Source organism: Brassica napus, chromosome A5 (assembly GCF_020379485.1).
Source record: "Brassica napus cultivar Da-Ae chromosome A5, Da-Ae, whole genome shotgun sequence".
Lineage (NCBI taxonomy): Eukaryota > Viridiplantae > Streptophyta > Magnoliopsida > Brassicales > Brassicaceae > Brassica > Brassica napus.
Window position 1 is genome coordinate 7,768,909 of NC_063438.1, and position 15,678 is coordinate 7,784,586.

A 15,678-nucleotide genomic window follows, 5' to 3' on the forward strand; every position below is an offset into this window, starting at 1 on the left:
CATGTGTAAAACTTAAGTTTATATAACAAATTTGAAATATTTATGAGATATAAAAGTTTTAAGGATTAAAACAATAAACAAAAAAAATATTTAAGAATTATAAATATGATGTATAATTGTAAGGACCAAAATGCAAATAAAAAGATGAAACTTCAAATTTGAAGTTTTGAAAAGTGAAACTCTATATTTGAAGTTTCACTATTCAAAATTTCAAATTTGAAGTTTTGAAGTTCCTTTTTGGAGAGCAAAAAACTCTATATTTGGAGTTATAGAGTTTCTTCTGGAGATGATTTTAGGACTAGAATAAGAGAACTTGAAGCTTCAGTTAAACTCCTGTTTTAGGCATCTTTAAACTTTTTCTCTTTTATCTTTTTTAAATACCAAAATTTGAAACTTATCTTTTTAAAGTTCTTTGTGACCACTAAGAGCAACATTATCGGGCTTCTAAGCCTCGATGCTTAGCCCAATTCGAGTTAAAATTTAAATCAAAAATGGGGAATATTAATAGAATCGTTTTTTAGGTAAGAAGTTTGTGGGCGCAGTGCTTGTGTCACGTGGCAAGCGGTAATAGGAAGTTGGAAGCGGTAGAGAGAAGAGGTCGTTCCGTCTCGATCCATTTTCTTCGTCTCCCTCTTCTCTCTCTCTCTCTCTGTCTCTGGAGAAGGCGATTTCTCGACCAGTGAAGCGGCGTCGCTTACCACACCGATCGAAAGCTCAAACCCCGCATCGAATCTTCAGCAGGTTCGTCCTTCTTCTCTGATGGGTTTTTTTTGGTTTCATAATCAGTGAGATTGTCGATCTAATCTTTTTTTGGTTTGATGGCTTTTTGCATGCGTGGTGATTGATCTCGGTGTGCATAGTCTCACTAATCTCTCTCACTCGACGGTAGATTTCGGAGGCCGTCATCTATTCTCACCCAATCCAGAAGGATCTCGCCGTCGTCCTCCGAATCGAAACGCTACAAGGTTTGTCTTCTATCTCTGTTAATATTCTATGTCTGTTCTAGCGAAAGATTTAGAGGAATCATATAAACTAATTGATTGGTTTGTCACTGACTGTTTGGTTGTATAGTTCGTGTGTATAGTTTCTGAATGTTTGATTGTATAGTTTCTGATGGTTTTGTTGGCGAGGAATGTGATTGTGAACTGATCTGTGGTTGCTTGTTGTGTATTTTAGATTAAATTTTGGATTTTATACTCGATTGAGCTGTGGTTGTTTGACAATTTGATTGTATACTTGATTGATTAGTGAATTCGACAATGAAAACAAATAAGAAATTAAACTAAGTAGGTGTGGACATTTAAGGAAGACGTTGTAGTGATTGTTGAGGTTAGTTTGGTTTTGTAGTTATTAGTTTCGAACTCATAAGCCGTCTGTAACGAGAGCGTCTTATTTGTTTAAGTAGGTGTGGACATTTAAGGAAGACGTTGTAGTGAGTGTTGTTATGCTTGTAACGAGTATAAGTTTGGCTCTTTGTCAGTGGACTGTATTTGGTTTCTAACCAAATGAAAATCATATTTAGTTACTTGATTGCTTTGATGGTTGTTATGGTTGTAATAACTATTGATTAGACCCTAGTAGTTGATTGTTAGGTCTTTATTTAAAGCTCTTTGATGGTTGTTATCCTTGTCTTTATGATATCTAGTTCTCTTATTTCTTTATATAATCCGCAACAAGCTTTACTTCTTGTTGTGGTTATATCTTTCTCTCTTATCTCTCCCTCTTGTTTCTCTCTTGTTTCTATCTTGTTCCTCTCTTGTTTCTCTCCGGTTTCTCTCTCTTTCTTTGATAATCCTCTTAGTCAGCTCGATAATGGATCCAGTGAATCCATATAGTGACTCCCCTAGCTATAGCTATCTTCTCCACAGTCAAGACTTCCAGTATGGAAGTTTTCCTTCGAGTCAAAACTTTGGAAGAGGATCCGAGATACCTCCTTTTAGTTCACAACAACCCGACGCTCCAGCTTCACGTGAAGACCCACCAGTTGGCTCTAGGGAGAGAAGGCAATGGACTCCAGCTGATGACGAGGTCGTAATAAGTGCGTGGCTCAACACATCTAAGGATGCAGTTGTTGGAAACGAACAAAAATCCGGGACGTTCTGGAAACGTGTTGCTGAGTACTATGCATCAACCCCACATGCTAAAGAGAGTGGTGAACCTAGAGAGTGGCTCCATCTTAAGCAGAGGTGGCAAAAGATTAATGACTACACCAACAAATTTTGTGGTGCATACGCGGCAGCAGAGAGACAGATCAGTTCTGGTCAGAGCGACACTGATGTCCTCAAGGTGGCTCATGATATTTACTTCGCTGATCACAAGAGAAAATTCAATCTGGAGCATGCGTGGTGTGTGTTAAGGTTTGAGCAGAAGTGGCTCAGCCTTAACACTCCTAAACCTAGTGGGAGTTCAAAGCGAAACGCTGGAGAGTTTGGTTCGCAAACATCTAACACTACTGTTGGTGATGAAGAGGTGCGTCCAGAGGGTAGCAAGGCAGCTAAAGCTAGAAAGAATAATACTCAAGGAATAAAATCTATGGCTGATTTTACGACTGTCATGGAGTTGAAGAAGGATGATCTCCTGCTGAAGGAGAGATTGTCAAAGCTTGCCATTCTGGACACACTCCTAGCCAAGCCAGGACCACTAAGCGAGCCTGAGGAAGTTGTGAAGAACAAGCTGCTCGCTCTGTATTTCTGAAAATGTTATCGCATTTATTATGTATCTGTTTCTTGAATTCTGTTTTTAAATTCTGTTTTTTCTGCTTCCATGTCTAATGTATTTCTGCTTCGGAGTAATGAAAATGTTTCCTTAAATTATTGTTTGGTGATGACTTGTGTTATGTATAATGTACTAATGAAATAAATGTTTTTGCAGGTTTATTTAAAATGGGGATATATAGTTACAGCCAACCTTCAGATTCTGCAGAGTATGGTGGAGAGACATCTGAGTACAGCGAGACGGAAGACCTCATCCGTCGTGACCAGGAAGAGTTGAGCTTGCAATATGGTGACACGGCTCAGTACCCTCCGCAGTACCCTCCACAACCGGAGGTGGAGTTTGGATTCCCCCAGGTTTGCTACTGTGGTGGTGCACCAAAGTTAGCTACATCATATACTAGGCTTGATCCAGGGAGGAGATACTACACCTGCGAGCACATGGATGATGGAGAATGCCATGTGTGGAAATGGTGGGACGTCGCAGTCATGGAGGAGATGAGGGCGAGGGATAAACATGTTCTTCAGTTGGAGGAAAAGGTAGACAATCTGAACCTTCTGAGTGACTATGAGACAGATGAGAAGGTGCTTAGGCTAGAGCAGTTAGTTTGTGACTTGGCAAAGAAGGAATCTAGTTTTATAAATGGCTTTGAGGTATTCATTGGTGTAATGCTCATCGTTTTAGTTGTACTAGGGTTGGTGATCGGATTGAAGTGATTCGTCATTGGTGCATTGAGAACGTGATAATGCTCATCCTTTTAGTTTCAAGCGTAGTGAACTTTTAATTATAAAGACTAATGTAATGAAGGATGTATCTCTACTGTGAACTTTAAAGTCAGAGTTTTAATTATAAAGACTAATGTTGTAACAAACATCCCTTCTCACCATAAATTGTTGGTCCGTGAAACTTTAAAACAAAAATGTTTCCCTCCTAAAGAAACATTGTTGGTCTGTGATACTTGAAAACAAAACATATTTTCTCACAAACAAACATTGATGTGTAAGACTCACGAGCGTTTGTTTTTTATTGCCACAACAAAACAATATAGAATCACAAGTTGTATAATTTAAATCACACTAGTATCACAAGATACACTTATTTCATTCTATAAATATGATAGATCGTTGGAAATTTTAAGACATCCCTCTTCTTATACCAAATCTTCTTCTCTATCATAAATTTTAAATTTTTTTTTTTCAAAAATCAAATGGCATCTTCTTCTCATTATCACTACCACATAAATGATGATGATGAAATCGATTCCATGTTAGATGATTATGCTGAAACCTTTGAGCTTATTCCAGAACCAAAAGAGCGAAAGAAACGTATTTTTATCGAGAGGCACCGAGAAGAAGGCCACCAAATGCTCTGGGATGATTACTTTAGCGAGACTCCAACTTACACGCCCCAATTATTCCGGAGACGGTTTCGAATGAACAAATCATTGTTCCTGCGTATTGTGCATCGTCTCTCTACGGAAATACCGTATTTTAAACCAAGAGAAGATTGTACCGGCCGGTCTAGTCTAACACCGCTACAAAAATGTACTGCAGCAATTCGACAGTTGGCATATGGCGGTGCAGCTGATTCACTTGATGAGTATGTCCGACTTGCTGAAACGACAGCTCGGAAATGTTTGCACAATTTTACGAAAGGTATAATCAGCTTGTTTGGTGATGAATACTTACGACGTCCCACACAAGAGGATCTGCAAAGACTACTCTATATTGGAGAACAACGTGGGTTCCCGGGGATGATTGGAAGCATCGACTGTATGCATTGGGAGTGGAAGAATTGCCCCACGGCTTGGAAAGGAATGTATTCACGAGGAACCGAAAAACCAACTATTGTTTTGGAGGCCGTAGCTTCAAGTGACCTCTGGATATGGCATGCGTTTTTTGGAGCTCCAGGTACTATGAACGATCTTAATATTCTTGATCGATCACCCGTTTTTGATGACATTATTAACGGAATTGCGCCAGAAGTGAACTTCTATGTTAATGGTAATCCATACCATTTGGCATATTATCTCACTGATGGTATTTATCCTAAATGGGCGACTTTTATTCAATCTATCCGACTTCCACAAAGTGAGAAACATTCGTTATTTGCTAAAACCCAAGAAGCTGTTCGAAAAGATGTGGAGCGTGCCTTCGGAGTTCTGCAAGCTAGATTTGCCGTAGTGAAAAATCCATCCAAGTTATGGGATAAAGACAAAATATCAAATATTATGAAAGCATGCATCATACTCCATAATATGATTGTCGAGGATGAAAGATCAACATACTCTCAGTATAATGTGAGAGAATTCCAAGAAAGCGAGGAAGAGGATACATTCACCGTTACTCCAAATTCAAATCTCGGCACTGCAATGGATCGTCGATCGAGCGTTCGTAACAGGCAAGCCCATGAACAATTAAAATTCGATTTGATTGAAAATATTTGGGCTAAATTTCGACATTTTCCAAATAACCAGTGATTTTTATGTTTCTATGAATTGAATAAAATGTGTGTTTTATGAATTTTTTTTTTTTATGTATGGAATGTATTAAAATGTTTGTAATTTTAATTAAATGAAATTTATTTCCTCTTTTTAATGTATTGAATATAAATGGATATATCTTAATTATTACTTATTAATTAAATAAATATTTTATACTTAAGAACCTTCCAAAAGTTCCATTGATAATGTTGTATTTTATTGAAGTATCTTAGAAAACTTCTTAGACTAAAAATAGTAATTAAAAATTCTAAGATGTTTGCTAAGAGTTTTCATTGATAATGTTGCTCTAACAAGTAATCTCCCCCCTCCTTTATAAAGACATATAACTACTCCCTTTTAAAAATCTTATTCCAAACTCCATTAAAAGTAAACAAAACCAAAAAAAAAAAAACACGACAAGCTAACGTACGTGTTTCACACGCTTGTTGCTCTTTCTCTGGCTTCAACAGTTATGCCGGAGATCGAGATTGTCGCCGACGACGGCGACAACCGCAATAACAACGCCTTGTTCGGAAAATACGAGCTCGGGAAGCTTCTCGGATGCGGCGCCTTCGCCAAGGTCTTCCACTCGCGACCGCCGCTCCGGCCAAAGCGTCGCCGTCAAGATCCTAAACAAGAAGAAACTCCTCGCGAATCCAGCCCTAGCCAACAACATCAAACGCGAGATCTCGATCATGCGCCGTTTATCTCATCCCAACATCGTCGGGCTTCACGAGGTGATGGCGACGAAGACGAAGATCTTCTTCGCAATGGAGTTTGTTAAAGGAGGAGAGCTGTTCAACAAAATCTCAAAACACGGACGTCTCAGTGAAGATCTCAGCCGTCGCTATTTCCAGCAGCTGATCTCCGCCGTCGGTTATTGCCACGCGCGCGGCGTTTACCACCGCGATCTCAAGCCGGAGAATCTCTTGATCGACGAGAACGGGAACCTGAAGGTATCCGACTTCGGTCTCAGCGCGTTGACGGATCATGTCCGACCCGACGGTTTGTTGCATACCTTGTGCGGCACGCCAGCTTACGTGGCGCCTGAGATTCTCTCCAAGAAGGGATATGATGGCGCTAAGGTCGACGTGTGGTCTTGTGGCATCGTGTTGTTCGTTCTCGCCGCGGGTTTTTTGCCGTTCAACGATCCTAATCTGATGAACATGTACAAGAAGATTTACAAGGGGACGTATCGGTGCCCTAGATGGATGTCTCAAGATCTGAAAAGGTTCATCTCTCGTCTCCTTGATATCAATCCTGAGACGAGGATCACTATTGATGAGATTCTTAAGGATCCTTGGTTCGTTAAAGGAGGTCTTAAAACGATCAAGTTTCACGACGAGGTTGATTTGGATAATGGTGCCGTGAAGGGCAAGGAAGATGGTGGTGGAGGAGAATCTGAAGCGGTTAAGAGCTTAAACGCGTTTGATTTGATTTCTTTCTCCTCGGGATTAGATCTTTCCGGTTTGTTTGACGGTTGTAGTAACTCTGTTGGTGAACCGGAGAGGTTCCTCTCGGAGAAGTCGCCGGAGAAACTCGCGGAGGAGGTGGAGGAGTTCGCGAAGGTGGAGAAGCTGAGGGTGAATAAGAAGAAGGAAGAGTTTGAGTTCGAGATGGAAGGGCAAAACGGGAAATTCACAATCGGAATATACATTTCGCGGCTGAACGATTTGCTCGTGGTGGTGGAGGCAAGGCGGAGAGGTGGCGAGGTTGATTGCTACAAGGAAATGTGGAATGACAAACTTAGGCTTCAGCTTATTCGCGTTACCGATCAAACGCCAAACGCAAGTATTTAAAAACGTTACGGGATTTATCATGATGCGCTTTCAAATCAAACGCCAAATTACAGCGGTTGGATGGCTGGATTGATTTGCGTTCAACTATGTTTTTAGAATTATCATCCAAAAAGGAACAAAAAAAAGTTTAACATATCTATTTAAATTACTGTTCTAAATTGTAGGGTATTTATTTTGTGCTTTCTTATTAAAAATGTATTTTCAGCTATATGTTGACAAAAGAAAAAGTTTGGACTTCCATTTTTACTAATTGGTTTATTCAACTTTTCACTTGACGATTTCAGAATTCGGCTTATCATGTTCTATCTATTTCAGTTTAGTATTATATTTTTTTTAGAAAAATATTATATTATTCTATTATTAAACATATGAAATGATTGAATGGGAGTTTCCACATCCAGTGGTGAAAAAGATAAAACGGGTTGTACAGTTTATTTATACTGTACAACTTTAGAAAGCTATCATTGTCCACTTGATTACAACTCAAAAGGAGTGCAGGTTAAGGAACCATTATCATTATTAAAGCATCTTCTTTTATTTTGTCAAAAGATTATTAAAGCATCAACATAACCACTCGTCTAAAATCATTGTCAGCTGTACCAAATATATGCTATCACATGATCATACATCTAAACAATACTAACGCATACATAATTATCCAAATTATATGGTTAATATAACAATATATATCAAATAAAATGTATTATATTTGACAACATAATCATATTTTATCGTCAAAATAGTGGATAGAATGTTGGAATTCAACAATCCAATATTTAAACCGGTTCATTCCAAATAAAAATATATATGAAGTAATTTTGCTTATTTGTCATATATATATATATTATTATTATTTATGAAGTGATTTTGCTTATTTATCATGTTTACCATGATTTTAGGTAAATTTGCTTACTTGTCATGTTTTTATTAGGTTTTAGCTAAATCATTGATTTATTATTTGTTATTAGCTAAGTCATTAATATATTAATTTAAAATTATCCTTAATGAATCTTGTATATAATTAAAAACGAATGTTAATAATATTAAATTTCTATGTTATATAAAAATGAATTTTAAACAATATCTTTACTGGATTTTATATATAATTAAAAATGAATTTTATTTTAATAGTAAAGTTTATATGTTATATGTTACGTTAAATAATTGATTATAAAATAATATAATAGAATTATAAAAAATAAGATTATTCTTATATATTGTGTTGCTATCTGAAAAAATATTTTATTATAAAAGTTAAGATAAAAAATAATTGATAATTAAATATTAGTCAAGCAAAAAAATTATATAAAGATATTTTCTAAACTATTTCTAAGATATGAGTGTTTTAAAAAAAAATAACACAATAGTAAGTATATATTTTGATAAAAAAATATTTGACATATATAAATACTTTGATGTTTGATTTAACTATTTAAAATCCATAAATAATAACTTATTATGTTGGTTTTAGATTAATAAAACATAAACTAATAAGTATTCATCAGAAGTTTATGCCTGCATGTGCGCACCTAGTGTATAAAGTTAATTTATCTAATTTAACAGATTGGATCGGGTTTTTTTTTTTTGAGAAAATTTTGATCGGTTGGTTTTGGCGGAATTTTTCTTTGACTAACAGTATTCATTTGATTTAATTCCGTATGAACATGTGCTAAGCTCAAACAGCAGTTACTGCCAACCTTTTAGTTCTGAGTCAGGACGTAGATGAGGATAATATAGGAAATTAGGCTGTTTGGTATGAATTAGGAAAGTAGTTAATGAAGGGAAAATGTGCTTGTTGAACCTTAATATTATGCTTCTTTGATCAAAACAATCAAACTAAATCCATCTAATGGCATGTGAATTATAAGTTGCACAAAAGACAAAGGCAATCGAATCCCCTATATAATAATTGAGGATCTTTTAAAAAATTGTAAATTTAATTTTGTATTAATTACAAAGTTATCTTGTTTATGTGTATTCATTTATATCTTTTTATTGCGGATGTGGCATCATTAGAAAGACTTACACTAAACTTTAGTCTACTATTAATGTGATCTAGAGTAATTCTTACGGACGAAAACATTTAATATACCCCGAATTAATATTGCCTCAAACGAAGAAAACGGCAAATAGTCTTACGAAAATAATGTAATGATATTATGATAAAGCAAAAAAGTAATATAGTTTCCGCTGGCAATTTCAGTTTCGATCAAACAACACATACATTAACAACTGATAATGGTATTGGTCCTATCGGTTTATATACTAAGTTTTTTCATCATAATACATAGCCAGTTGTCAAACCTTTAATATTCTAAGTGTTCATGATAATACTTGAGTTTCTTCAGCTGTCAAACGTTTCTTTCAAAAGAACCACACCGTAGAGTAGAGATATAAAGAACCAATCACACGAATATTAAACAAATCAAAGAAGAAATTATTTATGTGATTCATTTTTGGATAAAAATATGCATCGTGTACAATTAGTCTAAATCCATTCACAAACCAAGCAATAAAACAAACACATATTACATTCGGTTCATTATTATTATGTTCATCATGTCATCACGTACACTCTTAATCTCTAAATTAGTTGAGTTTTGGTTATGATGGGTTGAAGACAACAATATGCGTGGAACTTTATAAACTATACTCGAATTGACATACAATGAGTTCACATGTATCAATACTATTAAAAAGGAAGGAGTCCTAAAAAATCTACTTATATAAGGTTGTTGGACCTTTTACTTTTAACCTACAAATTAAACTAAATATATCTAAACTATTAATATGTCATATTTTCTATTTTTCTCTTATATCCTATTGTTAATTATCCTATTTTTGTGGAACCATTATTTTCAAAAAATATCCTAATAATAATACCCACTATCTAGGATTAATATTTTGAATCGTTACTAAATTAGTGATTACATACCTTACGATTTCAAATATGATCAAACACTACTTTATTAAATAAAGTTGACATATCCACTTTGATTCATGCATAAGAGCCCATTGAACTGGTATATGCAAATTATGCATTGCTCTTTTCTTCCACCTACAAATAATAAACACGAACAACCAACTTTAGAGCCGCAACATTAAAATGTTTTTTTTTGTAACTTAAAATGTTATTAGTAATCATTTGAATTGTCATATAAGAAAGTTTTATGACAAAATTAAACAATACTTTTAGTATACACAAATCAGTAGAAAAACGTTTTAGCCACATATGTTATTATTTAACATATAATTACTCAAAATTATAGTATAACAATGTACTACAATAATATGACTATAACACATCAGGATCATATAACGAATTTGACCACATGATATATCATTTTTTAAGAAATTAAATTAATTTATTTGAGACCACCGGTTTGTTTTTTTTTTAACATTGTTAGATTTAAATCATTTTTTTATAAAGACTACTTCCAATAATAGTGGGCTCTTGGAGTTTTACCGGATTATATCAGATTTTTAATTAACATTTTTTTTAAATCTGAACCAGATTATATACTGGGTACCGGATATACTGTTTGATCACGGCTCCGAGTCGGATAGGAAAACGCTTCTTAAAATTCAAGAATTATAACAAAAAACTCTTTAATTATTTTTTCTAATAAAATTTTATAAATTCATGCAAATTTTACCAAAATTATCAACAAAAAAAGATACTCGTGCTTTGAAAACGGGTCAAAAAAGTAGTACCTTTGAAATTGAATATAGATAAAATAGTATATATTGATGGTTATAACTATGATAAAAATATGTAATAATAGAAACTCATTTTCAATTTAAAATAATCAACTCATATCGTTACTACATTTCAATATTGAAAACACATTGTTCTTCAATATAGTATATACTATTAAATCACACATATAATCTTTAAATCTACTTCGAATAAATACTACACTTTGATTTTTTTTTGAAAAACATAAATTTGTAAGATTTCAAACAAAAGATAAAAGTAGTTTTCCAATCAATATTGGATCAATAGGTAAAAAACAAACCCGCACTTTTAAGTGCGGGACAAAATCTAGTTTAACCTTATTTTCAATGACCTCTTGAATTAGCGAGTAAATATGTATTTAACAAATTTAACAAATTCTTTTATATTATATACGAAAAAATATAAGAAAACTATATCAGTAGAAAATATAGTTAATATACAGTTTGTCTATTTTGACGTTGGTTAAGTGTCATTTTAATTTTAATTGATCAAAACCATAATCAATCAAATATTATCAGTTTTTAAGGTTAGAAAGCCAAAAATATCTTAACAAACGCGTGATACACACATACAGAATAATTAACAGAAATTTAGGTAAGTATAATATTTAATTATTATTTATCTATTAAAAAATAATATAGAAAGCTTAATCATTAAACATATGTATATATCGAATATTTATGCTCTCTACACAATTCTTCAGTAGGTAATTATGACAATTTATATTTAATACTAAAAATACTTTGGCACCAAGGAATGAATTGCCTAATTTTTTCGTAGTAAAGAAAAACAATGATAACTTATATAAGTTAATGTTAATATAAGTTATATCATAGTAGTTAATGTTAATACATGTTTCATGTTAACCTAACGTGAATCTTATATAAACTCTCGGTTGCAAGTCATTAAAAAAACTCTCAGTTGCAATCTAAGAAAATCATCATCCTTCTAAGTATCTATTCTTTTTTTTTTGTCTGGTTAATTATGCTATTACAAATTATGAGAAATATTACATAGATGATATTACCGCCGACAATTCTACCTGTTTTATGAGGACTCACGCCTAACTGCATCACCCTGAGTAGCCCTATGAGATCCATTTCTAACGGTACTGCTTGCGCCATGCTGAAGATCTCTTGTAAGCATTTTTTCTAATTTTCTGCATAATTTGCCTTTTCCGAAAATTGAAACTCAGACCTCTTCTTGTTGAAATTGCGTTGTCTGGGGTTTGAACCCCATACTTGGTGTAGAACCTCGAAATTGCGTTATCTGGGGTCAGACCTTCTAAGTATCTATTCAGCTTAATATTTCCGTACAACATATAATTGTGAATAAGGAAATCACTTAGTTTTCATCAACCATGTCGAGTGTTTCTTTTCTTGAGTCTTTCTTTTGTCTACTCCATTTTCATGTCGAGGTTTTTTCTCTACAACTTTATTTTCTCGTGAATAATGACAAATTAATGTATGAATAATAACACTTTATCATTGTAGACACGCGCTAACTTAAATCCATTTTCTCCTTTCGAGTTTGAATGTGCATTGTTGCAAAGTTTCGACGTCCAAATTTTCCGGCCGAGCTTCGTGGTCCAGTTGAAATAAAAGAAAATTTAAAAACCAAATCAGATTTAGATATGATAATCTGTAAATTTCAAATCTTGATAAGTTAAAGAGACAAACCTTAAAAGGTGCTATTCATTAACCAAGCAAATACAAAACTCTATAAAAAATATGGGACCTTCAATACTTTCGATTTCATGTAAATCAAAGAACATTTTTCATCAGTGAAGAACAAAGTTATTTCGATAAGAGAAAGAAAAATATCTAAACCAACAAAAATGAGAGAGGATGAGTCAAAGTCATGTTGGAAAAAAAGATAAAAGATTTTATTTATTTTTGTATAAACATGTTTTAAGAATATTTACTTTATTTGGCCCATAAGAGCAGCAGCATTAATGAACCCCCGGTTGGGGTTCATAATTTGAATTTTTATTATTTTTTTTTCATTTTTCGTTTGATTTTTTTTTTTTTTTTTTAAAAAATTGATCAATAGCGGGTCGCCACATGACGTGGGGTCCGCTGAACAGTAATGATCTGGGTTCATGCAGAAGGAGCGTGGCGAGACAGAGTTATTACTGTAGCATATTATAATATTTTTTTTTTCGGGAAGCATGTGAACCCCCTTAATGAACATCCAATGCTGGTGCTCTAAGTATACTGATAGTTTATTTGCCCTATAAGTATATTAGTAATCGGGATTTATTTTATTATGGCCCATAAGTATATCGGCATGCTCAATTTTGAATGTTTTAATATGGGCCATAATCAGCCATACTTACAAATTATAAGCATAATCCAATTTGTATTTGTCATTTTTTTATATTTTCATTTTTTTATATTTTCATTTTCCATCTTATGTAAAAGTGTGGAATTCTGAAAATTAGTGTAAAACTTTAAAGCTCAAATGCAGTCCCGGTCCTAAGATATTATAGGTTCAATACAAAAATAAAAATCGAGGCCCTAAATAATTCCTAAACATTTACATTTATAAATAATTAACATTTATGATTTTTCGTATAGTAAAATAAAAAGAAAAAGATATTTAATATTTACTTTTTTAAAAAAATGTCTCACAATTTTTAAGCTTCCTATCTTCTCCTAAAGATGATATTACTAATGCCTTCTCTAAAAAAAATATATTACTAACAACAACAAAATAAACCCCAAAATTCTTTAAAAAACGTAGGCCCCATTCAATTGTTTCATGTGCATGTGGTCAAAATCGGACCTGCCCTGAGCCTATCAGAAATTTAAACTGTGGTCCACAATTCCAACACAATTCTAATTATAATTGGTTCCGGTTTAATATATAGATGATTATATAAACAATCCAAAATGGTATACATATCAAAAAAAATCGATCATTTATAAATTTTAAATTTGTCAATTCTATATATTTTATATCTTAACTATATAAACTCACCCTTATCCTAGTGTAAGTAGTAAATACCAATAAGTGTATTTTGCGTTATATTAGGTTCATTTCCATTTGTTAACTCTTTCTGAACCAAATTAAAAACTACAAAGAGCCAAAAAATACCTTAATCCAAAACAAAAAATGCAGTATTGGTAGCAACAATATAATGAAAACAGTCAATCAATGTAGATTGATCCGAAATTTGGTTCAAATCCAATTCCATTCTAAGGGCATGTAGTTGGTTAAACCAATGCATGTTTAATTAGGCTTAGATATACTTTAGGAATCACTTTAGGAATGTATCTTAAGTGATTTCTTTTACTCTTATGGAGGGTGATTTGAACTTTGATCAATGTTCAAGAAAGTGGGATAATAATATAAAAGGGGCCACTTCATGGTCTTTGCTTTTTCGGATTGGAAGACAAGACTTAAATCAATAGTTCTGATCTTATAAATTTATTGTTACTAAATATAGAAAATTCCTTTTCTGCTACATATATTATGGACCACTAACATATTTACGTGGCCAACAATTCTAGTTACCAATGTAATAGCGGGATCTCCTTCAATTCTGAAACAACAAACTAATTTTGAAAAAACGCAGGCAGTGGTAAAGACTTTACCTTTTAAGTTTTTGTAATACGCAGGAGACGGATAACTTCTCAAACTTGACAATGGGCCTTGATTAAATTGGCCTACAAATTTGCCTATTGCTGTCCTTTACACATAATGGATTTTGAAACTGTATTGTTTCGTCCAACGATCAAATTGACGCTGAGAGGAGAGTTGAAATTGGACTTAAGTTGGTTAGCTGCTTTATCATGGCCATGAAGTATTGAAATTAGTTTATGCTGTTGCACAAAAAATATATATTAGTTGATGCTATAAAAGTATAAAACAATAAACATGTTGTTGAAGTTGGTTCAGTTATTGGATTAAACGGCTGAAAGCGAAGAATAAGCAGCACAATGGAAAGATTACTAGTTGAGAATATACTCTATTACATCAACCACTGAAGTTGAAGTGATTGATCTGATGACTCCCTCAGCGAGCTGCAGAGGTTGATCGTCTATGAGACTTTGAAGAGGCCAAGAGTTTCTGAGTTTACAGACTTGACAAGGTCTCTTTTTTTTTTTTTTTTTTTTTTTAATTTCATAAAGTTGTAAGATAATATTCCCGTCCTTAGCCAAGCAAACACTGTCCGCAGGCCCTCCAAATATTTGAAAAAAATTACATATACTTAGACCTCCAAAACATAATTTTCAGGACTCTAAAAAAAATTAGTTGAAATCTTTATTAATTCGCCTATAGCCCTCTAAATCTTAGGGCCGAACATAATAACAGAAAATTCAAACCTCATTATAGTTATAAACCTGAGTAACAGGAGGTGTGGAGTTGGATGGTTCCACAATTCTACACCAATTTTTGATTATGCAACTCATAGATTTGGAAACAATGTACGGAAGGAATCACTTATGGCCGGCTTAGCGTGGACAGCCTCAAATGAGACAGGGACGACCATACTTCAAGGCACTGCAACGGAAGATTGCGTCAGTTCAGCTCTACTGGCGGAAGGATTAGCTATACGAGAGGCCATGCTGCAAGCCCAAGCACATAGACTCTCCAACATCATCATCAAGTCAGACGCTCAGATCATCATCCGAGCTATCAACAAACGAGAATCAATCAAGGAAATTTGTGGAATCCTCCAGGATATCCACAGCTTATCTTGTGACCTCGATGTATTTTCCTTTAATTTCATTCCTCGCACTGAAAACAGAATAGCCGATGCACTGGCTAAGAGTGCTCTGCTTAACTGCGCCACATTGTAGTCCTCTTAATTTCCTACTTTAATGCATTTGCCGTTCAAAAAAAAAAGGAAACAATGTAGCCATTCATTCAATCTAGATGACTACTACTAAGGGTCCAATGCGTTTGAGAAGTTATACATATCTGATACAAAGTTCCAC

General features: G+C 33.9%; 2 protein-coding genes and 1 pseudogene across 4 annotated transcripts; all 3 read left to right on the forward strand.

Moving 5' to 3' along the window:
- The first annotated feature begins 442 nt into the window (after positions 1-442).
- LOC106376512 (uncharacterized protein At4g04775-like) lies at positions 443-3,715 on the forward strand. Of its 3 annotated transcripts, none has more exons than XM_048780844.1 (4): positions 443-741; positions 861-969; positions 2,368-2,715; positions 2,872-3,715. In XM_048780844.1, the coding sequence occupies exons 3-4, from the start codon at positions 2,697-2,699 to the stop codon at positions 3,426-3,428; spliced, it is 576 nt and encodes a 191-aa protein (XP_048636801.1). In that variant the 5' UTR covers positions 443-741; positions 861-969; positions 2,368-2,696; the 3' UTR covers positions 3,429-3,715. The 3 variants fall into 3 exon arrangements, with proteins under 3 accessions (XP_048636801.1, XP_048636802.1, XP_048636803.1); XM_048780845.1 differs by having other exon boundaries at positions 861-965; positions 2,468-2,715; XM_048780846.1 differs by lacking the exon at positions 2,368-2,715 and having other exon boundaries at positions 861-965; positions 2,872-3,675.
- LOC125608535 (glutathione S-transferase T2-like) lies at positions 1,813-2,694 on the forward strand. The gene has a single exon (XM_048778957.1). It carries the CDS (start codon positions 1,813-1,815, stop codon positions 2,692-2,694), a length of 882 nt encoding a protein of 293 aa, XP_048634914.1.
- Positions 3,716-5,553: 1,838 nt separating the features above from the next.
- Positions 5,554-7,243, forward strand: LOC125609412 (annotated as a pseudogene).
- Positions 7,244-15,678: the final 8,435 nt, after the last annotated feature.